The sequence below is a fragment of the Neopsephotus bourkii genome, unplaced genomic scaffold, assembly GCF_033783945.1.
Source record: "Neopsephotus bourkii isolate Nb327-2 ecotype Australia unplaced genomic scaffold, CSIRO-AGI_Nbou_v1 NB_107, whole genome shotgun sequence".
Lineage (NCBI taxonomy): Eukaryota > Metazoa > Chordata > Aves > Psittaciformes > Psittacidae > Neopsephotus > Neopsephotus bourkii.
The window spans coordinates 1283106-1309998 of record NW_026900624.1 but is presented as its reverse complement, the minus strand read 5'-3'; the positions used below and the strand labels follow the sequence as shown (position 1 = coordinate 1309998).

General features: G+C 42.4%; 1 protein-coding gene across 1 annotated transcript; it reads left to right on the top strand.

Annotated features, from left to right (window-relative positions):
* Positions 1-323: 323 nt before the first annotated feature.
* On the top strand, positions 324-25565 carry SLC5A8 (solute carrier family 5 member 8). Its single transcript, XM_061357385.1, has 16 exons — positions 324-373; positions 646-1111; positions 3227-3292; positions 6633-6684; positions 8224-8291; positions 9157-9311; positions 10403-10543; positions 14336-14465; positions 15999-16087; positions 17384-17496; positions 18801-18868; positions 19163-19249; positions 20292-20485; positions 21684-21787; positions 23421-23506; positions 25085-25565. Exons 2-16 carry the CDS (start codon positions 779-781, stop codon positions 25214-25216), a joined length of 1818 nt encoding a protein of 605 aa, XP_061213369.1. The 5' UTR covers positions 324-373; positions 646-778; the 3' UTR covers positions 25217-25565.
* Positions 25566-26893: the final 1328 nt, after the last annotated feature.

Genomic DNA, 26893 nt, shown 5'->3' with positions numbered 1-26893 from the left:
CCTAGTAAACTGTTGAGTGAATTGCCTTCCCTCCAAAATCTCTGGAATGCCACCCAAGTTTGCATGGCAACCCTGTTCAGGGCAGCCTTTGCAGTGAGACCATCCTGTCAGCCCGAGGCGGCAAGGCCCGGAGCGCTCAGCAATAGCCAGGGATGGCCCGGACCCGCCCGCGCCGCGAGGATCGCCGCCCCTTCCCGCTCCGCGGAGGCGCTCACCGCCGGGGAGGAGCGGACACCGACATGGTAAAAGGCCCGCCCGCCGTCCCCGCTCCGGCACTCGCACTGCCGCTCCCGTCCCCCGGAGACACCTGCCCCGGCGGGGGCACCGCTCCCCTCCGCTCCGCACCTGCCCCGGCGGGGAGCACCGCACCGCTGTGCACCTGTCCCGCCTGGGTGCATCGCACCGCACTGTTCCGCACCTGTCCTGGCTGGGTGCATCACACCGCACCGCACCGCACCGCACCGCACCGTTCTGCACCTCCCCCGCGGGGTGCACCGCAACTGCTACGCACCTGCCCCGGAGGGAGCACCGCAGCGCTCCTCACCTGTCCCGGCGGGAAGCACCGCTCCGCTCCGCACCTGACCCGGCGGGGAGTACCGCACCGCTCCGTATCTGCCTCGGCAGCGAGCACCACTCCACTCTCAGCTGCCCCCGTGGGGTCCCGTCCCCATCCCGTTCCTCCTGCGCCGGCCGCCCCGTGCAGGCCCTGAGGGGGCAGCAGCTGCCCCTCTGATTTTGGGGCAGCTCCTTGGCTCCGAGGGCAAATCCCTCCGATAGCATGCGGGGCTTCACCGTCTGGGACTACGTGATCTTTGCAGCCATGCTGCTGGTCTCGGCTGTCATCGGGGTCTACTATGCATTCGTGGGAGGGGGGCAGAAGACATCTAAAGACTTCCTCATGGGAGGCCGCAGCATGAGCGCCCTCCCTGTTGCACTCTCCCTCACAGCCAGCTTCATGTCAGCTGTCACCGTGCTGGGCACCCCTGCCGAGATCTACCGCTACGGTGCCATCTTCTGCATCTTTGCCATCACCTACGCACTGGTGGTGCTGTGCAGTGCCGAGATCTTCCTGCCTGTCTTCTACAAGCTGGGTATTACCAGCACCTACGAGGTAAGGTGGAGTTGAAGAAGCCTTTCCACAGCTTTCAGGGTGCCAGGGGGCTTCTCATGGCTGCTTTCTAGATGTGCCTGCAGTCTCGTCCCCAAATTACCCTGTACGCTGTGCTGCCCCATATCTCCACACTCCCAAGAGCAGGTTGCAACCTGCTGTGTCCCCAGGTATCCCCACACTGCCTCCGCAGAGGAGATGCTCAACCCTGCTGTCTTGACTCAGGACCTCTGCACCATGCCAGGTTTGTTTCCTCACTCCAGATACTCGGTTCAGCAGATGGATTAATCCTCGTGCAACTTGGATGATAACATGTGGTTAATGATGTGTAATTAATATACCAAGAGCAGAGTGCAAAATCATCTGACATAGGAACCAGAGTTCTCACATCACACTCCCTCAGATAGGTTTCTAAACTAAGGTGCGTCCACAAAAGTTCCCCTCTGACAGAGTATGTATTTTTGCTGTTCCTAAAAATTTTGAGGAGACACTTTCCACCTGAGGCTTTTCATACTGGTTAATGTCTTCTCTATCATGCCTATACAGGGAGGTCAGCAAGTGCTCTCTGTGAGAGTTTTCTTACTTCTACAAAAATATGGCTGAGCTGGTTTTCAGCTTAGCATCTAAGTTAAAGCTATAGCTCCAGTGCAGAGACATCTGGAGTGGTGGGATAATCACAGGCCAAGACTGGCTGTCTTGGGGTGAGGAAGCATTTGGTCAGGACTTTCTTCTGATTTAGAAGGTCTGCGCAGCCTGTTTATCTTCCTGCATGGAGCTAGCTCCTAGCTGCAGATTTGGAGACAATTCGCTCTTTTCACAGCGAACATTGGGAAGGGGACATCAGTGCAGGTGAAAGTCCTGGGCTAGCTACTTTGGTCTTTAGCATTTTATTGCACTGAACAGGGGCATTGCAGCATTGGAAGCTGGAAACAAGGTTTCTGTTGGTAGATTTAGATAAGAATTCACCAACAGAAATCTCTGGTGGCTTCCAGTGTGTTTTAAACTACTGATCTTTGGACTGTCAGTTATGATGATACTTAAAATAGGACTTTTTCAAATAGACTTATGATTATGACTTGAAACTGATAATCTTGGGGTCAAATCAGAGTAATACACCTATAAAAGATGTATCTATTTGTGGAGAGATTTCAGAGATTAAATAACTTTTTGTGTCTGTCCAGGGGTTCAGCACTCCTTGTTTACATGGAAGTGCTCACAGACCATGTTTTAAATGCTTAATTCATGACTGAGCACTTTGAGATACTGTGTCAATTGAACAGATTGTCAGGGAAAGGAGATCCCTTTGGTACAATCACACAGCCTAGAGGGCTGTTAGGACAGATGATGGGAAGAAATCTGCCCACTAGCATGACAAACTCATTTAGAGGTTTTGCTGTCTCAGGCTAGATATAAAAGTGAGGGTGGGTTCCTGTTTCGCAGGCTAGATTTCCACTTACCAGTAGAATATGGTGAGCTGCTTTGGGCTGTGCAGAAGGTGAGTTTACCATGGGAGGAAACTGCTGACCCTTGAAAACTTTCTGCCCTCTCACACAGCAGTTCAGATAGATGCACAGAATACCAGAGTTTCCAAATCAATTAAGGGTTAGGAATAGCCATCATGTTTTCTTTTTCTTTCTGATTTCACAATGCAGGTGGGTTCCGTTGATTGCTGGTACATCATTGTGAAATTTTAGGTTACGCTGTGTGAAGTCAAGAGTTGGACTCAATGATCCCCGCAGGTCTCTTCCAGTCAGGATATTCAATGATTCTGTGATAATTACATGCAGGTCTTTTGCCAGGTAACAGGTCAAGGTCCTTGTCTACCAAGTGCCTTGAGGCAGCCATGTAGCACCAGTTTCCATTTTGCAGACTCCAGCATATACTGACTAGCTTATGTCTACTTCACTTGCTCATGTATTATTACCTAGTGGTGAGGTCTGTAAAGAAATAGCAAAACAAGTTGAAAGAGATACCAATGCAGGTGACTGTAGGAGTTTTGGCCATTCATAAAAATATAACAACAACGCTATGCCCTTTCTGGATTGCTCATTGCTTCACTCTAGTCCTACCAACAGTGGCAAGTTTTGACATAAACGTGTTTTTTCTTGTCTTTTGCAGTATTTAGAGCTTCGATTTAATAAATGCCTGCGCCTCTGTGGAACAGTCCTCTTCATTATACAAACGGCAAGTAAATCTTGAGCTGTCTGTGGTCATTGTAGCCACCAGGATTCTTCCACTCAGTGTAACTGGCTATTTTCTCTGAGTGGCTGTTGAGGTTACCACAGTGCATGGGTGGCTGGGAGCGAGAGAAACAAAACTCTGTCTGCTCCAAAGCAATGAGTTAGGGAGCAGATGCTGGGCTACCTGCCCATTGGGTCTCTGTGTGCATTGCTGAGCACCCAGAGCAAGTCACTTGGCATCAGTGCTGCGCCAGCAGATGAGCAACCCTTCACTTCAGGATAGCAGGGTGGAGAGCAGCCCTTTGCCTGCCTGCTGGAGAAACTCACAGTGGGTTCAAAATGTAAACATGCCCAGTTATCTACAGTGGCAGTTTTTATTCTTCGGTGCATAAATACTGGAAGTCTGACTACTTCTCAAGAGTCTGTGAAAAGTAAGAAAACAATCTGTCAGGAGCAGCCATTTACTGCACAAGGGTTTGTACCACCACAACTGGAAAAAAACCTGTGTCTGCAGACTGAGAAGTAGCAAATTACTGCCTTGGGGAATGCTAAACTAAAGGAGTTCCTGAAATTATTGTTAGGGCAGTTTGCTGTATCCAGCCCATTCAGGAAGTCAGTGTGAGACCACAGCTTGTAAATGTGCAGTGAGCACGTGCCAAATGCAGAAAACCCAGAAATGTGTTCTTTTCACAATTTTGAAGTGGGCATTTTGGAGAATTCAACGCAAGAATGAATATACAATCAGAAAGCTTTTCAAATAACATGCTTGCTTTTTGTCCATTTGTGTATTTTTAAGACACACAAGGGGTTACAGGGCAATCCTGGGGGTTGGTGCAGGGCTAATTACTTATTTGAACAGTGCTGCTTAGCTGGCATTTATAGATATATAAGCCCACAGGAAAAGTGGAATGCTATAGTTATGTGAATCCTGACACTGTTTCACTTTCAATATGAAGATATCACAGTTGTGTAAATTGGAACAACCAAACATAATCTTTCCTTGCAAAGATCAGAAAAATAATTCTATATAGCTAAAATATATGCTCAAGGAAATTCACTAAAGATCTGTAAGTGTCTTTCTGTGCCACACACTAACAACTTTACCTGAATAATGAACAGAGAGGAAAGAACTTCCCCAAGATGTTAATGGTGTAATTTTAACTGTTCTCTGAATATTGTCATGCATTTAAAAGAAGAAATAAGAATACACAGCAATACAACCTGAAAAACTACTAAAGTGAAAAGATTGTATTATCAGTCCAGTTTCTGATAGTCCGAAGCTTCTGACACTTATTTCCTGTATAAGAGAAAGCCACTTTCTCATGCCAAATCCACGAATTAGCAGGCTTGGAGAGAGAAGTGTTTGTCTGACAGGCTATTAGACAGATAAGGAATTGGCTAGATGGTTGCATCCAAAGAGTTGCAGTCAACAGCCAAATGTCCTAATGGAAACCAGTAATTACTCGTGTTTTTCAAGGGTCTGTACTGGGACCAGTATTATTTAATACCTTAATTAATGATATATATATAGTGTGCTTGAGTTCACTCTCAGCAAGTTTGTGGATGACATTAAGCTTAGTGATGCATCTGATTCACCAGAGAGAAGGGATGTCATCAAGAGGTATGTTCACAGATATGAAAAGTGTTCCCACATGAACCTCATGAAGTTCAACAAGGCCAAGTGTATGGTCCTTCACCTGGGCCAGGGCAATCCCCAATATCAGTACAGACTGGGGGATGAACTGATCGAGAGCAGCCCTGCAGAGAAGGACCAGATTGCCCAGAAAAGCTGTGATGCCCTATCCATGGACATGTTCTAGGTCAGACTGGACAGGGCTTTGAGCAACCTGTTGTAGTGGAAGGTGTCCCTGCCTGCAGTAGGAGGGTTGGACTAGATGATCTTTAAAGGAACCTTCACATCCAAACCATTCTGTGTTTCATCAGCACACACTGACAGTCACGGTATGGATAGAAAGTCAAACATTGACTGGGCTTGAAAAGAGTGAGTAGTTGGCTGTGATGTGATGCAGCTAGTTATGAGGAGATATTTGCCAAGGACTGCTCAGGACTGGCAGCTTTCTTGGCATACAAGCTATACATGAAAACCTAGAGCTGGCTCCTGGCACTGAAACAAACATGAGTGTGTACACAGGCAGGGAGTAGTATACAGGTAGGAATAACTATTTGTCCAATGACCCCACCATACTTTCTGGGATGTGCTTGTAGCAGGTGTGCAGCAAGGGGCCAGGGCAATCTAGCCATGCTGGGTGAAGCAGACCCTCCACACTGATTTCCTCCCACAGCTGAATTACCTCTCATCCAGTTACTTCTGGGCTCTCTGCCCAGTGTACCCTCTGGCCATGTGGCAGAGCTCTGCCATGGGGACTGGATTTGACCTGCTCAAAAGCTACAGTGAGTAATCAGTAGTTAGCCATTCTACCCTGTTTTGCCACATCTGCTAGGGCAGACTTCACACTTGTGGGAAGGAAAAAGGCTTGCTGAATGCTGGATAACATCACATGTGATTCTGCTGCTTTTCTATACCCAAGTCCCGCCCCTGTAAATCAGGGAGTCTGAAGAATTGTGCTGTGGAAAGATGATGTCTCTTTAGGACCTGGCTGTGACCCTTTGAATCACAATCACTGACCTTCACAGAACTCATCTGCGTATTGCAAGCTGCATTCCCCTGTACTATGCCACAGCTGAACTTGTTCTAGTAGTAAAGTAAAGTAATAACAGTGGTAAAAATATCAAACAGGATTAAAAAATAGACAAAAGGGAATTACAGAGGATATCAGTGTATGAATCGCACTGTGCCCCAAAAAAGTGGATGGAGTAGCTCCTTGATTTGTCTATATCTTCACAGTCTTGGGTGAAAATACAAATCTGATAATTATGCATGGCTTCATCTTATGATGACTAACTGATGCTGTATTTTTTTTTTACTCGCATGCATTATAGTTGCATACTGAGAGGCATATTAACTCCAAGACTGAAAAAATAAATTGTAATAGATTCTTTGGCAAGCAGTGTGTAAACCCCATCAACTTCCTTTTGCTCTTGTTTCTGCAGTAAGATAAGTTAATTATAAAAGCTAGGAGAAGCTGAAGAGGGATTTGGTATTTAAGAGTCCCTAGTATTTATTTTAAGCACACAAGGCTGTGAGACTGCAGTGCTGGTTTGTCGCAGGTATTCAACTTCTAACAATTGGAATTATTTCTCAACAGTTATGAGTTCAGGAAAATTAGACTGCATAAATGCTTGAAAAGGAATAATTCCAGAAAGCGATCACCTTTCAAGGAATTTACATTTATTTTCATCTTTCATCTTTTTTCCCCTTTTAGACTTTATACACTGGTATTGTCATTTATGCTCCAGCTTTAGCACTGAATCAAGGTAAGATGAGCAGACTGCAACTGTTCTACTGTTACATTTTTTTCTGCATAGAGTACTGGTGTGCTTTTTTTTGGTAATGTACACCTAAAAATATAGCTCAAGGCTTAGCTATGAAATCTCTTAAGATTTCTGTTGATCCTGTTGGGAACTCAGATAGAAGGCATCTCATTTGTAATCCTAGTCCCTTAATCCCTACCTGTAAAGAATTACAGAGGAGGCTCGAAGGGAAACCCTGCTCTCAATTACTCTACATCTCACGCAATATTCTTAGGTAATGGCTACATTCTGACAAGTTAAGAAGGCTTATGTAAATTTTGAAGGCAATACAGAGACTAAACACACATTTAGTTCCCTTGGTTAAGTGCTCTACTTCAAGAGGAGAGCGAGGCAACAGTTTTGTAAATATGGCTTTGGGCTGCCTAGAACTGTTTAATTCAGCCTTTTTTTTTTTTTTTTTTTTTTCCCCAGGAAAACCAAATTAACAGCAAAGTCTTCAATTTAAAATGTTTGTTGTGATATTTGCAAAACGAAATGTTTGCATTTTATACTTCAAAATAACTCTGTTTGAAAATAAGCCGCATTTATTTTTAGAGGAGGGATAAAAGCTTTTATATAAAGCCAAATGAAACTTTTAATCTGACAGAATTAATTTGTCCACTTGGCAAGAAAAGGCGATAACAAAATGCAAATAGAAATGAATCATTTTGGCTAGAATGAAAATCGTAATTGTTCTGCTCATTGGTTTTGTTGTTTGGTTTGGATTTTTTTGTTTGTTCATTGAACAAAAAGGAAGAAAAAACATGCTGTCTGCATTGGTCTTGTCTGTGTATAAGTCCTACAGGTTTTTTTATGTCCTTAATGTTTATATTTGCCCTGCAAATACACACTGCACCAAGCTACAACCGAGCTGGCTCCCACCTAGAAGCAATGTTTCTCATTAGTTATGTTGTAGTGTTTCTCAATACTCTGAGCTATCTGTAGGGGAGGCCCCAAGCACCCTGCCAAGCACAGTGTTGTCTGGTGTAGACATACTATCATATTTCCCTAAAAGAAAGAAGAATAAAATAAAGGCTTTTAGTCTGAAACATTTATTCCAGACCATGCTTGAACCACCTTCTCTCCATGGAGCATCCCCATGCCTTTTGCTTGCTTAAATCTCCGCCTAAGAACTCTGTGGGACACCAAGGTGCCTCAAGGAAGGTCATGTATTTTAAGACCTTCATGTGTTGGGGCCTACAAACATGTTGGATGTGGGTTTTAGCAGCATTCACATTACAGGCAAATAGTTTCCTAGATCCTGAAGTATATCTACCAGAACAGTTTCCAATGTCTGTAACAACTGTTTCATTTTTAGAACTTGTTAGTGCAAATCCTCAGGTTTAGACCCGTTATTCTTTTCATTGCTATTTTTACCTCCTACTTTGGCGTTTAACTTATTTCTATTTTTTCCCAGCAACCAGATTGGGGGTCGAAAATTGATCTTCAATTTTTTTGTCCGCAGTGCTTCATTCACACTGCTGCCATTTTCCTCTTTTTTAGTCACTGGCTTCGACTTGTGGGGTGCAGTGGTGGCAACCGGTGTGGTCTGCACTTTCTATTGCACACTGGTACGTAGGCATTTTGGCTGAGAAAAATCTCTGTTCCTTTCACTATTCACATAAAATATGGAATTTATTGAAAAGTAGCCCAAAGTGAGGCTACCTGTGGGAGTACATTTCACAGTGTAGATGTAGCCACAGGGCCATATTCACCCAGGGACTGGGTGGGCAAAAGTAGCCAGTATATAACTCAACCTTTTTCTGTTTTGATAAATTCAAACTTCTGTTGTTGCAGAAAACAGCAGAAAAATAGATTTCCCTTCCTGCAAATCCTCCTGGGATTTTTTTATTCTAATACAGAAGGGTTAGCTGTGTAATTTGTCAAGCACCTGCTTACTGTAACTGTAGTAGTCCTCTCTGTTACTGAATAGAGCTACTGAAAATATCAAGTGCCACATGAACAGATTGGTCTTTAGATTAGTGTTAATTGACCAAGTGTCTAGAAATCATTAAATGGAAACTCACTGACAAATTTATTTGTATATGTTGGATTAAATAATGTTTATTTTTATTCACTTGAATGGCATGCCTTCTGAGGTTAGTACATCTGTACATGTGTAAGGTGAGCACTATCTGCCAATTCATCTTTTCATAAAAGATTCCAAATCAGGTTATGTGATAAAGGAAATACTAGATTAAATTATGTATATGGCCAAAGTAAATTCTAGTGCACTTCAAAAAGGGCCAGGATAGGTTCCTGATTGCAATAGGTTGTAATTCCTAAATACTCCAGTATAGAATTATTTCCATTAAAGAAGATTAAATAAATCTATTATGCATAATACAAATTGTAATGTTTCTCTTAGTTGAATATGAATGCAAAGGAAGAGTGCTGCTGCCATGTTGTACCTGATACATGCTGTTCCTCATGCAGGGCGGTCTGAAGGCAGTGGTGTGGACAGATGTTTTCCAGGTTGGAGTCATGGTAGCTGGATTTTCAGCTGTCATTATACGAGCTGTGGTGGTTCAGGAGGGAATTGGACGCATCGTAAATGACTCCTACTACGGAGGAAGATTAAACTTCTGGAAGTGAGTTTGTACTTGCAGATGACGTGCCTCTTTATTCCTACAAATAGACCCTGTGTGACTAAGTGTGAAATTAAATTGCTACTGAAGGAGGAGGAGGGGGGGGGAGAAGTTGTGACCCAGTTTTTATATATTGTTAAACAAGCTCACCTAGTGTGAGGGATATTTTTTAGGTTTTACACATGCAAAATCTTGTGAAGAGGAAAACTCTTTTACTTTGCCAAGTAGGTGTTTTAAGGATACATTTTTAATTCCACTGAAAGTGAATGGTGAATAGAAGGCAATTGTATTTATACTTACAATTTGCAAACAGCTCTTTTGTCCTTTTGTCTACCAGTTCATGATATTAAGAAGGTTCTTCTTCAATTCTTCACCAAGTTCTTCAGTAAATAATTCACCTGTGGGTATTTTTTATTTCCTCTTTGTGAATAGTAATTTTTTTCAATCTGTTTGTTAGGTTGATCTGTAGTGGTTATACTGTATTGCTTTTCCCCCCAGTCACAGAGCTCACAGACAGAAAAAGAAAAGAAATAAAAGCACGTAATAGGTGAAATAATATTACACTGTTCACCAAGATAAGCACAATTTATTGCAATATTAAAGTGTGATTTAAAAAAATAATGATTCGTGGCCATCTAAAGTCTGTAATTCACTTAGAGCTAAACCAGCAGAATGTTTTACAGAGGCTCTATCCACAAAGGCTGGGCATGCAAACACACCTTTATATTGGTGTTAGACTGATGTCCCTTTAGATAAGCAGGCATATTAGACTTTTTACTGGAGCATCATTTCATCACAACAGTCACGGGCATCATACAGCTTTACTTAAGACTGTAGTTTATAGGTAATAAATTAGTTAAACTTCACCTTTGCACAGATTTCACTGGATCAGGATTTCAGCTCTGAGTTTTAAAATTTGCTTTTCATGATTTCACATAGAGTTGGAGTACCTGAATGTTCAAAATCTCTCCAAATTAAGAGAGTTGGTATCAGAACAACTACACAGATTTTTTTTTCCCCTAGGCATTAATATCTTCTCATAATGTGAACATTTTCATATTCTGAATTTGTTTTCTTTTTCCCTCTCATTGTAGCTTTGATCCCAATCCTTTGCAAAGGCACACCTTCTGGACGATTATTATAGGTGGGACTTTCACATGGACTAGCATATATGGAGTCAACCAGTCTCAAGTACAGAGATACATTGCGTGCAAAAGCAGGTTCCACGCAAAACTGTAAGTCTGCCTACAGTAACTCTTAATGTCTGAATTTGCAAAGCAGATTTTTGTTTAAAGGAATGTTTTTTGTCTATATAAGGGGTAAGAAGTGTGCAAAGGGTACGAATGTTTGCTTTCTGTTTTTCTTTTTGATTTGTCTTCAGGTAGAAGACAAATCGGCAGAATAAATACTGATATTTAAATTACATATAATTGCTGTAACACTGAGCTTTGTGCCAGAATGTTTCACTGTGGCAGTATCCCTGCGTATAAACAGCTGCATTAAATTTATATGCAACCTAAAGACCAAATAGTATAATACATGTGCTGAAGCTACTCAAGACAGCATCTTGAATTGCTACTCTACTAAACCTGAATCATTATTTGAGAATTTTGTGTAAGTAAAGGCTAAAAGATTTTTCCATAACAATAAGTGTAGGCATGCAAAAATGAAGAAAGCAATAAAGTTGCTGAGGAGCCATGTATTTTGTTTTCATAATAATCATGACCTTTTATTTTTTTGTTAGGAATTCACTATGGAAAAAGCAGAGGGCTTTAACTTTAAACATTTATTACCAGTTTTTCCTCTAGAGGGGAGTATTATTTACTAAGTCTGTAATCTTACCTTTTCTTTAGTATCATTCCAGTAGTTCACAACTCAGGATTTAAGAATGATTAGCTAGCTCATAAAGTCCATTTATAGGAGAACGATATAAATGTGCATCATGAGTATAGTCTCTGTAAATTATGTAATACAGTGACATACAAAGAAGGACTTTATGAAGGCTTTCACTTCCCAAAGTTAGCATAATATCTACAAAATCATGCACAGTTTAGAACTGAAATATTTTGGTTATGTTAATAAAGAAAATCTACTTTTCAGCCACTTGGGCTGAAGATGGGAATGAGCTGATACTCATCACCAGCCACATCTCCAGCACAAAACATGGCTTCTCCGCAATCTCTGGCGTGTGGCTGGGTTCCATGTTCCTGGCACTGCAGAGGCAGGAGGTGCATCCCACATCTGTAATGCTGCATACATTGTGTCAGATTTGTGTGCCAGTGCAACTGCTCTTCCTGAGCACCTGCTCCCCTTAGGGCTGTGCTCCTTTCCTACACTCTCCCTACCCTCTTTTTTAAGGAGGGACACCTCCCGGCTGTCGCAGAAACAGACTGTGGCCAAGGGGAATCTGGCACCATGGCAGGTTTTGGGCAGATTTTCTGAGCTGTTGCAGCAGCTTTGACCAGGGCTGAAGGCTCCCTGGCTCTGGAATGATCTGGATGGATTTATAGCTCATACAATTTTAGTGGTGGTGTAGCCTTATCAGTAGGGTCCTTTCCTGCTAGTGTAGGTGGTTGGACTTCTTGCTCATGCTCATTGCATCTTGCTCATGCAGGTTATTTCCCCTGCATGGAGAAATCATTTTGTATAATGGTTGCAGCTTGTCACAATTATAAACACTGCTATTCTGTGGTAACTATTCAGTTCATTTGCAAATATAATTAGACACATCTGCAAGTCATTCATGGCTTGCACCTCTTATTGCCATTTAACCTGTATATAGAAGTGTAAAATATCATCAGGTCAAAGTAATAGCGTTTTGTACCCCCATGGCATTTACTGTAAGATTTTAGAAGAGACAGCACAATGATAAATCAGAGCTGAGGAAACAATTCTTTCATAGATTCCAACTTGCAGGTTTTGGGAAGGCATTTAACAGTGCACAAGAATAGGAATTTTCTCAGGCTTTGGGAAAGCATTCCACACCGTTCAAGAAACACCAGGAGGAAAGAGTACACACTGTCATCCTCAAACAGGAGAGCTATACTTTCAGAAAAATACAGGCTACTAACACTTTCAAGGTCAATCTCTGGCATGTTTCAGTGCTAAAATCTTATAGCCAGCCTGAAACAAACAACTGAAAATAAGCCTTGAGCAGTCACAGTGCCTACTTCACCCAAACTCCACCCCATATTACACACCCAGGATTAATGGGAACACCTCCATCCAATAGTGCTACAAATATATTCCAGTGATTAGTCATAGGGTGTAGCATGAGCTGGGATTTAAATCAGTGGAAAAAACCAACTTTCTTTTTACTGTCAAACACTGATCCAGTTTAAAAACAAAAATTGCCAGATTCAGACAATTTCTTTTGTTTCTGTGTATTTCTCTTGACTTTATAATCTTTCTTAAAAGATCTAGGCTAATACTGCTATTACATCTGTTCAAAAGAGTTGAATTGATTTAACTCATTGGTTAAGTTTTGTGCTAAATCAGCTTCTGAGTGCCTTATAGGTAGATTATGCTAATACAGAAACAGCTTCAGCTAAATGGATGCAAGATGTCCAACCAATATGTGAGCATCTATAAGAAGAGGACTACTTCATTTTTACTGACTTGGGCTAGAGAGAAATTTAAAGTGCTGCTGGTTCTGTATTTAGACCACCGCTACAAAGTAAAAATACAGAGTTTCCCCTACTGTGTGTAAATTAGCTTTTCTTTATATGGGTCTTTTTTAAGAGCTTACATTGTGCTTGTGAATAAGTGTTCTGTAGTATAAAACTGATAGTTCAATTAGCTAGTCTACGTTATGCCCTTCTGAAAACATCCCTTTCAGTTCCTAACAAGATCTATAAAGTTAAGTTTACTTCTTTATTCATCCTGCTCTACAAGTTCAAAGGCTGGTGCCCCATATGCCCCTTACCTTCTTGGCAATTTAAGGCCCCAAAAGGCCTCCTGAAGCATTTAAAGCATGGATATATTTGCTCAGAAACCAAAGGTCCTCCCAGTGGAGGTCTTAGCAGTTGGCACAGGTCCAGAGTATGTGATCTGTCAGGCAGTTAAATCACTATCTGTGGATGGTACATAGATAACCAGGAGGCAACTGCTGGAAAGGAACGTTGTTTTTCAAGGCCAAGCTCCCCATGGGTGTGTTTGCTTGACCTGACCACCCTAGGTGAGAAGAACTTTGTGACTCAGGAGTCATCAAAAGCTGAGAAACGTTTGAGAAGATCAGAAAGATAGATGGAAGGGAAAAGTCCTCACAGGGTGAGGAGAACGATTTGTTTTCCACTGCCAGTAGAGGCTGCCTGTTGTGTGTGGCAAGGTTAGCATTAATGACTGATGAAAACCCTTTTCTGCTCTCAGCATTAAGTTGAAGCTCGCATCAGGAGATGGGAAGGTGATGGGGTTACTGGACCTGCTTTCTGAAGTGGCAGCTGTAGGTGCTCCAGACCAGATGTCAGGTCCCAGTGCCTTGTTGCAGCCTCCCACAGAGAGTGGCTCAGAAGGAAAGGAGGGATTAGTTTGACAAGGGCAACTCCAACACTATGTAAGTGTGGCACTGCAGCTCCAGAGGCAGAGGAGCGTTGGTGCTGACTAAAAGGTACTTGCACTTTGATCTGGGGCACCCCACCTTACGAATCTATCTGGGTTTGTCTTAACCAAGGTGTGAGACAAGGGCAGGAGAGTGTCTTACTGCCAGTTGCCTGCAGCATAAACCTCACCCACATGATGAAACGTGGGGATTTCCATATGGCTCCCATCATCTCCAGACAGACTTTGCCAGGGGACAGGCACTTAGACTGTACCATCAACATCAGAAGTGCAATCTGTATATTTAAAAATGTGATCTCGCACTGGGTGAGATGCTGGGAGATGTGTGGTGACTCCTTTTCTGGTGGACAGCCACCATGACCAGGAAGTCTCCTCTGTGCTGGTGTGGGCACTTGCTAACTTGGCCCCAGCAGGTTCTTTCTTGCAGGACATCGAGCTCTAATATTGTGTTTCCATGTGTGTTGGTGCAGGTCCCTCTATATCAACCTGGTAGGCCTCTGGGCGATACTGGCGTGCGCAGTGCTGTGTGGCCTGGCACTCTACTCCATCTACAAGGACTGCGATCCATGGACATCAAAGCAGGTGTCAGCAGTTGACCAGGTAGGGCCCCATGTTTCAGGGGAAGGTGGTGAGAGGCATCCTTCCTCTGCAGCCACAATAATTAGATGGTTATCATGTGTGTTCAAGAGTCTCGGGGGTGGGAATGCCTGAGTCCTGTATTAGTTGAGACTGTAACACTGAGGGGCTAAACTGATACCATGGCTGGAGGGAATATCCTGGAGAAAGCAGCAGACCTATCCTCAGCACTGCTCAGTTTCCTCAGCTGTCCCAGAGCTCAGGTCTCTCAGTGCCAGGTAAGGAGGGCTGTGGGGAGAGCAGTGAGGTGGAGAGCGCTCATTTCACCCACCTCTGCTGGTATTTGGGATTTTCACCCAAAATGGTGAAATTTTGGGTGAAATCCAAATCCACTTACATTTTCACCAAAATAAAAACCACCTCAGAGAGAAGTGAGGGGAAGAGGCTGCTGCCAGGGATGGCTGAAACACACCTGTGTGAGTGACTGCAGGCCCTAGCATGCTGCTTTGTATCACCTCACCTAAACTGCTCTGTGCTAAGGGAGGTGAAAGCTTTTTCAGTTTCAGAACATAGTCATACCCAAAGCATGCACCTGAAAGAAGGTTACCAGGAGGTAGTTCTTTGCTGGTGATGGTTCATCCTTCTCTCCTTTGGCACAGAGCTGGGCAATCAAATTGTGTAGTACCGAGCTGTGGAGAAACGACCTTGTAACTGGTGGTGACCTCTCCCTAAATAGGCCCTGAGTAGCAGACTTACCTGAGGAATAAGAGCTCTGGGATCCTATAGACTGACCAGTGTCTGGGCCCAAGGAAATCGTACAAGCCTATTTTTGATATTTTTATGCCCTGGAATAATCACAGGCTCTGGATAACACCTCATGAACAATACTGTAAAGCCAGAAGAACACAATCCTGAAGCAGGACCTCCTGGTCTTGAAGGGTAGAATAACATGAGATATGGAAAGCTGAGGTGAAAACCCAAAGGAAATGAAGTTGTTGCTGTCAGTTGAGTTCTTTTGGTGGAAACCCGAAGCAAGATACTAAAAAGACCAACTTGTCTGTAAAAAAGTGATTCCCAGGAAAAAGATCTTAAGACTCCTGTCTTTCCAGCGCTCAGATCTTGCACAGGTCAACAAGCGACACATGGTTTCCAATAACGAAATTGATCTCACTTACCCTGAGGTTATTGAACTGTATCTAAAAACCTTTTGCGAAGTCAACAGCAGACATAAACATCTGCTGTGGCATCCAAGCCCAACAGAGTGGTGTACAATAGAGAATACCTGCTGTCTAGTGTTAGCTTCCTGTACCATCCTCACTGGAAATTGAACCTGAAAGCACAGCTATATGTTCACCTCTGCTAGGTGCTCTAAACAGACTGGGTAGATGTTTTAGGACTGGTTTTCTCTGTAGAAACCCAAAAAATTCTGTGAGATAGGACATTAAAAATTAGAATAGCTGGGCAGGATGCCAGTGAAAATGCTGTAACAAAAACAATACAGTGACAAAAAGAAATATTAGGGCAAGATAATAATATTTCTTGTTCTGAATTTTTCAGCTAATGCCATACCTAGTGCTGGATATTCTCCATGATTTTCCAGGAGTGCCAGGGCTTTTTGTGGCTAGTGCCTACAGTGGGACATTAAGGTAATTTAATAATTTGGAACCTGTTGTCCTGTTTTTTTTTTCTTTTCTTTCTTGTTAGAGCTAAAGTTGCATTTATACTAAAACTTTTGCATTTCATTTCTTTTTCTAAGTTTTGTTCTTAAAAAAAAAGTAACTCTAAGATCTTTCACAGTGAAGCTTAAACATACATAGTTTCCAACAGTGACACTCTGAGGTCCTAGTACTCAAAGAATTTGGAGTTCTGTATTAGAAACATGAGGAAACAGCCATGAAGAAAGTATGATACTAACAAATCCTCCTCTGTTTGTTTTTTAAAGCCCCTCTGCTTTATTATAAATGAGTGGTTACACAAAATAGTTGCAGCTGGGGGAATTTCCTGTTGCTCACCTTTGATTTTGCAGTTTCAAAGCAGCATAACATTAAAGCCATCTCCCTTTCCTCACGCCTGATCTTTAGAGTCTTGTTTAAAAAATTGTTCCTGGACCTCCAATTGTCTTGGATGAACCCCATGAAAATAACAATCACTGTTATGTTTTTACTGAAGGAGAGAAATCGGTTCCCTTCTATCCAATAGTGGGGAGTGTTTTGTTCAGTTTTCCCAGAGACCATCTTTTAGGACCTCTCTAGAGGAAAGCTCTGAACAATAGGAAGCAGATAAAAATGAGGAAACTTAAGAATGTGACACCAGAATATTTTGTTCTGGGTACTTGTAACTACACAAACAGAGGGAACAGCCAGAATACTTGTTTCCATGTGCTGAAGTAAAGCTGGTGGCTTGACAGAGTAAGGTACACACAGAAGCAAGATGACCTGAGTGGCTTTGTGCCTTCAGAGCACTGTTTTTTTTGACCCCACAGGGAGCCTGGTATAGTTCAGTTTGGACTAGTTGCTTAATTCTTAGATTACTCTAATTAGATTATCTGAATCATCCTCTAAGGGTGCATTCAAAGTAATCAGTGACCTGCACGCAGGAATTTTACCCACCCAGATACCTACTGTGTAATGATTTGTTAAGGTGTCACATATACCAGTAGTATTTACAGCTTAGCCACATGTAATAGGTATTTTCCTGACCTCACCAGGTCCACCTTTTCATCAAGATTTGCTTTGTCTTCACTAGGAGTGATTATTTTAAACGTTTGTACGCTATTAGCTTCTTACCTGGAAGAATAAATTATCTCAGGCAGTACAGCAGTTACATTAGTTTTCTGACACTGTTCTAGGTAGTGGCAGTTTCTCTCTGCCAGTAATAATACATCTGTTACCTAGGATTTCAGCTTCTAAGATAAAAATCTGTATAAATCTTGCCTTCTGTAGTACAGTGTCCTCCAGCATCAACGCTTTGGCTGCCGTGACTGTCGAAGACCTCATTAGGCCGTACTTCAGATCCCTCTCTGAAAAGAAGCTGTCATGGATTTCCATGGGGATGAGTATGTCTGGAAAATATCTTTCCACTTTTGATTTACAAAGTGAGGGCTTGATTCGTATCTTGCTATCAGCAGAGTAAGTCAAGAATAAGTGCATTCACACCAATATGACTATGCTGCAGCAATACTTTGGGGATACGAAATCAGCTGCATAGTTTTACACAGAGTGGGGGACAAACTATTTGAGGTGAGCATAAGGAGAAAGGAAGTCAATGATCTTGATCTTTAAGTGGGAAAGATGCACTGCATCTGAATTCAATATTGATTTGCAATACTACAAACCCAAAACTTGTTCTTCTTCTTTCATCTGACAAAAATTAAAAGCATGTGAAAAAATTTTTAACAAACCCTTTGAACTGAGTGATACATGAGCACTGTGTCCCAATAACATTCCAGAGAACAAGCAACTTCACATCTTCTCTGATATAGTCTCAGACTCTCAGTCTCTTTAGCTCCTCCATTTCATGTAGCTCAAACAAGAGGATCAGAGCTAGGCTGAGCAGATGGTTTACATCTCTGAAGTCCAATAGCTGTCTCTCTAGTCGTATTGCCCTGTGAGCAGTGGCAGGTGTAGCCCAAGACAGTATTTGCAGTAAGTGTGGAAAAATCAGTGCCAACATGGTGCTGTGGCACATACCAGCGAGCACAGCAGACTGATGGCAAGTTGCAAGTACGATATTTTCACCTGAGAGCAGTTTCGTAAGCTTTATCCCAAACAATGTTTACACCAAGATTGTTGTTGGTCTTATCATGAGTTCCCTGATGTGCCAAATTAAACAGTGAGATTAACTTATTGCTTGTGCAGTAAAACTCCAGAGGGTGGAGGTGGAAAAAATAAATAAGCCAGTGTTATGGTTCTTGGGAGCAGATGCTACATCCTGGTGACCTGGGATGTTCTTTGTCACAGTGCCAGCTCCCAGTAATCTGCCAGCATTTACTTTCTTGCTCCAAAGACTTTAGATTTAGAAGCAGAAATCATTTCCTCAAAATAAGGACTATAACACAGTAGATTAGCTGAGAAATATGAACAGTACATGTGGCTTTGCCACTATGGCTAATCTGCATGGCTGCCATTTAGTAATCACTCTTTAGTAATATATGGGAAGAGAACTGTGTCAAGTTTGCATGAACTCAGTATAAACAGAAACCTGATCTTTTGTCCAATTCAGGCTCTCTTAATAAAACCCCAGATGTTAGCAGGTTTTATTTTGGAGGTGTCAAGGCCATGCTAGGTTAGATGGAAACATTTCCATTAGTGATTTTCAAAATTTGGCAGATTTACGTATCATTCTGCCTTTTCCACACAGGCCTGTTTTATGGTGGAGTCTGCATTGCTATGGCTGCAGTGGCATCTCTCCTGGGAGCCTTGTTGCAGGTAGGTTTCAGCTTTTTTTCATGCCCATGTTGGCTCACTCAGAATGAATTATGTAAGCAAATAATTGCTGAATACCATTATGAGATTAGATTTTATTCTCTGTTGGGTACTGACCTCAAACAACCTGTGGCTCAGCTTCTGCTTTAAGCAGCCACGTAACTATACCAAATCCTGCCAGCTGAGTACACACAAGTTAAAAATCATACTTTCCTTCTCAACATCCTCCCTTCTTGCCATGTTGGGGTTTTAACTTTCTTACACAGCACCTGATAGCAGACTCTCTTCCTTCCTCAGGCAGCACTCAGCATTTTTGGCATGGTTGGTGGCCCCCTTTTAGGATTGTTTGCCTTAGGAATCCTCTGCTCCTTTGCAAATGGAATTGTAAGTAGAAATTTAAAGCCCTGTTCCTCCAAAAATGTTGTTAATTTGGGGTATCTCCTTCTGCCTCCCACCAGCTTCCACCCCCCAATAATTTTATGTTGGGTAGCAAGGGGGGTGTCCTCATGTAAAGTGTCTAAAACATATCCCCTTGCTCCCTTTCCTTCTTGTCCCAAGGACAAGGGTGTATGGGAAATTGAATTTCCATCCCATGAAGAGATTTTACCTGACCAGAGGGGGGGAAATATTCTGAGTAAAAATGAAACTATGGCAATGGTTTGTGAAAACACAGTTTTAGAAGCAGGGAGCAATGTAAAATGTAGCTGAAAAATCAGTAGACTTTGAGGATGCTAGCCTGCTTGAGCAAAAGGAGGTCAGGCTGAGAGAATGGAGCCCAAGAATTTGCAGGCTGAGTTGGGGTGTTCTCAGTGTGCTTCAGCACCAAAGGAAAAATCTATTCCATCAAAAAATGGATTTTACAAACTTTGGGAACATGGTCCCTGGGTTAGTCTGACAGGATTGCTGTTTAGTAAGGTTCACTAATCATTAACCTTTACTTTTTTGCAGTTTCAAATTTTATGTATATACTAAAAAAACCCCCAAGAACCAAAAAAACCCCCAAAAGCCTACCAGTTGGCAGCCCCAAATCCCCCCACCCTGAAGCAGGAGAAACTTCTTAAAAAATGGACCACATGAGAAGAAGGAAAAATGCTTCTGTATTTGTTCAAGGAGGACCTCAAATAAAGTAGTATTTTCCAATATACCATGCAGCCCAGAGCTATCCTTTGATTGAAAAGGCATAGTGGAAAAATAAAGAGAGGTATGCTTGGGAGCTGTGAGTAAACACTGTATTTCCCAAAAGGGGAATCAAGTAAATTCCCCAGCTCTCCCCAGCTGTATACTTCATTTTTGCTATGGAGCCTACAGTTTAGATTATCTTGTTTCTTACTGTTTAGGTTATCTTACAATTTGTTACCCATCTAGGTGTTGGCTTTTTCAAATATCTTTTTGCTTTTCATGTAAAGTTTTATTCTCTGTTTTGCAGGGTGCATTTGTGGGTCTCGTCAGTGGCTTTGTTATTTCACTTTGGGTTGGAATTGGATCTCAGATTTATCCTCCACTTCCAGAGAGGACCAAGCCTCTATCTCTCTCAACTATAGGCTGTAATATATCCTCAGGAAATTTGACGGCAACAGAAAACCCATTAACAACAATCTTCAACACACCAAGTGCAGAGAGGTATACAAGTCCATCATGTGCAATCAGCAAAGCATGTATTTGTTTTAAAGTAACGCAAACATCTGCCTAACATGTGGGTTACTATCCCTCCCCTGATTTACCTGTGAGGCTGCTTAAGGTGAAGCATATTTTTCCCTGTCAGAGTTTGTGTGGGTTATCCCAGAACAGAAGTCAAAGTGAATCATCCTATTGATCTTTAAAGCTTCAGTTCAATATTTGAGTCTAAAGACTTGCATATGCCTTACTGGGAAGCATAGTGTTAAAGAAAACATAACATTTATAGTTACTGGCTTAACTTCCACAGTCTGTCTTATGAATTGAAGTAGTAGGCAGTTAAAGGGCAATTTGCCAGTTGAACAGCTCCACCTACAACAGCTTGTCTGTGCAAAAATAGGTTTATTCAGGAAATTCAGAAGAGGACATAATCCATATAATGGACAAAATGTAAGGGATTTGCTCCCCTCTGCAATTACCATATATCTTACTTTGGACAATCACAGTTAAGTGTAACCTTTATGAATGACAATATAGGTAACAGCAGGAACAGAGAGAATCTGAACAAACACATTCGTAGGGATTACCAATCCTTACATCTTTGAGCATTGTACAATCAACAGATACCCTGGTACACACATGGATGACCCATATCCAGTGTCATAGACTACACCTCTCACATGAGGCCTCCAGCATTCCTTATGTCCGGGAAGCAACTGTTTCACGAGAGTACGTTGTCAGGGAGAACAGAATAAGGTGTAACATGAGGTGTGACAGTTGCCCTATTGTTTCTTGCTGTTTAGAGCTGCCCAATGGCTGATTTCCTGCTATTTTTGTCTTTTGTTTTTTTGTGTCCCCTCCTTTAAATAACATCTCCAATTCTAAAGAAGTTACCCTTTGTTCTGGATAGCTGGAGTGCTCAGCTCTGCACTAGATTCCTAGTAGAGACAGGCTCTCCTCTTTTACCTGCTCTGTCCCATGCATTGCCTCACTGTACTGACCTGTCTCCTCCCATACCAAGGAATTTGTCCTACAAATTTCAGAACAAGCTTTCAGTGTGAATTTTATTGTACAGAGGTAGCTCAAGACTATCAGGTCACTTGGTTCAGAAGTAACTGTATTTATATGCTGCCTGGAAATAGAAAACATCTTCAGGTTGCTTGGAATAGGAAAGCAAATTTACCCTTTTTCTGCTCTTTTTCAGGCCTGCCCTGGCAGACAACTGGTATTCCTTGTCTTATCTCTACTTCAGTACACTTGGGACACTTATCACAGTAGTTGTGGGAATAATTATCAGCCTCCTAACAGGTACTAGTTCCAGAGCTGTGATTGAATGTATCTTAGGTTGCTTGCAAACTAAGATGAGAGCTGTTATTCCCACAGGAAGTGCTGGTAACCCTATTGCAAGCACTGTGTAAAGGTTACTACCCTAGATCTCATTTCCTACCCCAGCCCTCCTGTATCCCACTCTTGATTTCTGTTCATAGCAAAAATGACTTCAAATTTCTAAGGAGAAAGAAGTTTCAACAGTTTTTTAACCTGAGGGAAATAGATAAATAAATAAGACATCTCCTCCCCATTTTATTAGATGCCAGTAGGGGCTGGAGGTTTAAGGGTTGTCTCTGAACATGGCAAGAATCCCAAGCGAGGAGGTAAACCCAGGCTTCTAGAGGACAAAAGCAGTTTTTCTTCAAATGAGTTCAGACCACTCATGGTTTTTTGTCTGCACCTGCACAGTGCATGCTTTTCACCACATTCACATACTTAAGAGCTGCAGACCCTGTGCATGGCTACATTAGCTTCTTTCTCAGTTTCCCTCTACCATTTGTGCAAGGGGCAAAAAGCAGCATCCCACAGGTAGTAACTTCAGTTCCAGCCCACAGCCTCACTGCTTTTGCATCTAGGTAAGATGCAAAGCACACCTATCACCCACCTCATGCATGGCAGAAATAACAAAAAAGCAGCTACTCTCACAGTTTTCCCCAGTATGTCCAGCCAGGTTCCCAGCCCATAGCTATAGTGACACTTGTAGACAAATTTTGCTTCTTACCAGGTTGGGAGTCAGTTTATCCACAGGCCACAAAGCCAAGTATGAAAACTGGACAACTCAGTAAAGCCAGATGAGAAATCATCAGCCCAATAAACAAACAAACAAAAAAAAAACCCAACAAACTAACTTAATATCCTTAATAAACCCAAAACACTTAACCACACTACCTCCCCACTTTTTCTGGCACAAGACCCCATTTAGGTCCCATGTGGCAGTCATCAGAGCTAATTCCTGGCACCTGCATCTTCTTTCTTTCCCACACACATTCCCCCACAAGATTAAGTTAATCTTCCATGTCTTAAAAATGATCAAAAGTCCCTTTGAACCTCATCCCCTCTACCTTGGAGATGCCCTTAAGGGACTTACTATAAAAATTGATGGTGACTTTGGAGACAGGAGACCTGCTGATAGCAAGCTGAGAAGTGGGGCTCAAGCTCCCTGTCAGCACTTGGTCCACATCTCCTGGGCAGAGTGATCCCAGATATCACTGTATGAGATTCATCCTCTTCTGGTGATTGTTTCAGTCTTTTTACACAGTAATAAATCTGGCAAAGATCTAGGAAACTCTGGGAAATGGCTAAGGCATTTCAAATAGACCTTAAGGGATCATTTTTATATTTTGAGAGGTGAGGGGTATATATCACAGTATCACAGTATCACAGTATGTTAGAGATTGGAAGGGACCTCAAAAGATCATCTAGTCCAATCCCCCTGCCGGAGCAGGAACACCTAGATATAATTGTTAAGAAACAATCCCTAAGGCCTGTGACCTCTTGATAGCTTTTGCTGCATGACTCTGTGCTGCTCAGCTGGCCTGGTGCCCATGGCTGGGCTCTGACATTATCATTTGCATGTGGAACCCTGGCTGATTGAAACCTGCCTATTTTGCAGGAGGACTTAAGCAGAACACAGATCGTAAATTCCTGCTGACCAAGGAAGATTTCCTGTCCAACTTCTCATGGTCTAAATCTGAGACAGTAAGTGTAATTATGCATCTCTGATTTAAATCTATCTTTCCTCCTGGGAACAAAGGGCTTCTGGCTTATTTTTTCCCACCAGGATGAATAGCACCTGATCCTGCCTGATACAACTGTCTGCTTTAAGGCAGTAGCAGAGCACAAGGCGGGTAGAAGTAAAGCAGCTGGCATAGGCAAGGCAAGCTATGTTTGGCCACAGCTTGACTTCAGTGAACAATAGAGGAGAAGCTGAGACAAGGGACAGTTGTTCTCCAGGTTTCTGCCAAAATACTCCCTCACTAGTCTCTTCGAAGCTGGCCCAAGGCACACTTTAGACTCAGCAAAGCTTTCTTTGTTTGTAAACATGTGTTCTCTAAAATCTGGATTCTTCTTGCAACTTTTACTACTGTTTGAGAGAAAACATTTCTAGGTAGCATATCTGTTTCCTAGCTCCCTCGCTAAGATACAAGAAAGGAGAGACATTAGGTAATAGCAAGCCTTCAAAGAGAAAATTTAAGGGAAATTTGTTTGTTTTAAATAAACTATAGGTCACTTTTCAGTTAGTATCACCAGGATGCTGAAACTCAGCTTTGTTAAGTGCTTTTCAAGTGCTGCAGTACAGTCAATGATCTTGTCTTTGAGATGTTTCAGTTTGCAGAATGTTTTTCCTCCATGATGACAACTCCTTTTAGTATGATCTTATGTATTTCAGCTTCTGGATGTGAACATGAGGGAGAGAAAGAGATTTTTACAGTGCTATTGTAATGCTGTTTGTCCATGTCAGGACTAGTGGCCAGCTATCCAGTTATTGTTACTCACTGCTTTTAATGGGCCAACATCTGTTTTCACTGTTTGGGAATTTAAACCATGAAATCTTTTGAAAAAAAAAAAAGAAACAAACAAAACCCCAAGTCCCCAAAACAAGCAGAAACCAAAACACCACTACCAAGCCAACCAACTAACCAAAACTAAGCCAAAACAAACCCACCCATATGGAAACTAATGCCTACAGCCATACTATTTTATGCCTGGATTCAGAAACAAGTGTCTGCGTGGTTCTACAGCTAGGAGCGAGTGGTTGGCATCACAAATAATGCAGAAACTTGGTGAGAAAAAGTAATCAGGTGGAACTGAGCAACTTCCTGCACGTAAAAAGTTCAACATCTCATTATGTTTAATAGAGAAGAAACATGAAATCAATGACGCATGTTAATCTGCTTTTCAAGTCAAAGATGGGGCAAGTAACAGGGATTGGGAGTCAATAGCTCAAGGACCTTGTGGTGGCAGGTCTCTAGACATGAAAACAGCAATTAGAACTTCGCACAACCAAAAACACTTTAGAAAATGTTCAGGACAAGAACTTTTTACTTGACGAGAACATTTCATGCAACTTGTACCTTACGCAATAAGTAACTTTCCATGCCCCTAGAAAAATACCAGCTACTCCAATGAATAACTATTTATGCTCTGTCAGCAATCAACATGTACTTCCCTGCAAGGCATCCTGTATGTCAGGCCTGACTCTGCTTGTATGCAGGTTAAAGAGAGGAAGACTGCTTTTTCCACGTCACAGCACGGCTTTTGTCTTTTGTTTTTTAGCCGCAGAAAGTGGAAGTGTTGAACTGGAAACCATTTACCATGGCAGCTGAAGGAACTGACAACCCTGCTTTCAGCCACATTGAAATGGACGTTGCAAGCAATAAAAACAAAGTCAATGGCCTTCATATATGACATGGGGCCATGTCAGCCCTCCAGGACAGTTTTGTTCATGTAAGGCACTGTTGACAGTCCTGTGCCAGGTCAGTTACTAGCCCTGCAGGGTAATGGGCAGCTGTCTGCTGAGCTTTGTTGCACTGTCACCCTTGCACGCCCCTGATACTAGTGAAGAAAGGAATCAGTTCTTTCTTGCACATCCTCACCCTCTCTTTCTCACTCTGGATCTTGGTGACAGGGCTTAAGGCAATGTTTTTATGTGAAGTATTTACCTGATATTCTTGAGCTTCCTGGAAAATATCTGCATTTGATCTCAGTTCACTCTCAGAGTAATGTTTTTATTTCGTAAGAGCACTGTTCCCCCAGACATAGCTGGTTTTCTGCTTGCTTTTTTTTTTTTTTTTTTTGGACTTTTTTTCTTTTAAGACATTGCAAGTGCAAAGACATTAGGGCTGCAGGACCTTAACAGGTTGCAAGAAACAGTGGGGCTGTTTTTAGTATAGGAGGTGTATATAATGCCATCTGATTAATTTGTAGAACTGAGAGTGTATTTATTTTGCTGTTTTTTTGTACACTTGTTTTTATTAAGCTATTTCTTCCCTGGTTTCTAGCATCTTGTCTGTGTTCACTGCTGGAAGCTACAAGAGTGTCTCTGGTAATGGGTAGAGGCAAAAGTCAGTGACATACTTCCCTTCATTCCCCATCTCCCTCATCTGCCCTGTCTTACCCTTACAGAGCTGGTTCTCACGAAGGAAAAGAGCTATCTGGGCTTTTTATTCAGTGCCATACAGCAGAACCACAGTAGCCTTCCACTTCTTGCTCAGCATTCTGGCCTAGGACCGGTCTTGCACTGAGCTGGGCATAGTGCAGCAGAGATGTTAATGCAAGAACCGGGCCCTTTTTGCTCTACAGGATAAGAGGGAAGACTGCATCTACAGTTACCACTGCTATTATCTGTGGAGCTGTGAACCGAAACTTCATGTAGCCATTTGTATTCATGCAGTCCCTGTTGTCTCTCTGGGGATTCACATTCAGTTTGGCCCAGATCAGGCTAGAGTACATTGTATGTTTTAGCAGACAGGCAGAGTCCACTGTGCAATCCCCCAGGGCACTGAGGGCATTGCAGAGGATGTCATTTGGTGAAGGCTTCTCCAGGGCTGCAAGGCATGGAATGACACATCCTCTGGCTAGGCTGCCAAGAGAAGCTGAACAGCACATCCACTCCAGACCATGGTACTGGTGGTTTTGGAGGATGAAAACCCCTGGCGGCTTCACACCCCCCATGTGCTTTCTGGTGAGGCAGGGAACAGATGCTGACCCCCTGTGGTGTTTTTCTACTACAGACTTTTGGCTATGGCTATACATGGGAGTTTTAAACTCCTCTTGCAGCAGTATCAAGTTGGGAAATAAAAGCTATTGCAATAAAGTTAAGCTGTGAAGCTTATAAAGCAGTCATGCTTCAAATCAAATGAAAAACTGACTGCGTGTCTTAAATGCTTTCTAAAAGTTATGATGCATTTGTGCCAGGTGCTGAGCTGCTTTAACTTGGAATACGACACAATTCTAGCTTACCTATCTTGACTGGAACCCTTTAGCATCTAAATCAATTTATTCTGTGCCCCTATGACAGAGGGCATTTGGTGATCTACTGGATAAGATGAACTGACAGTATCAGAAAACATTAGGAATTAAAAA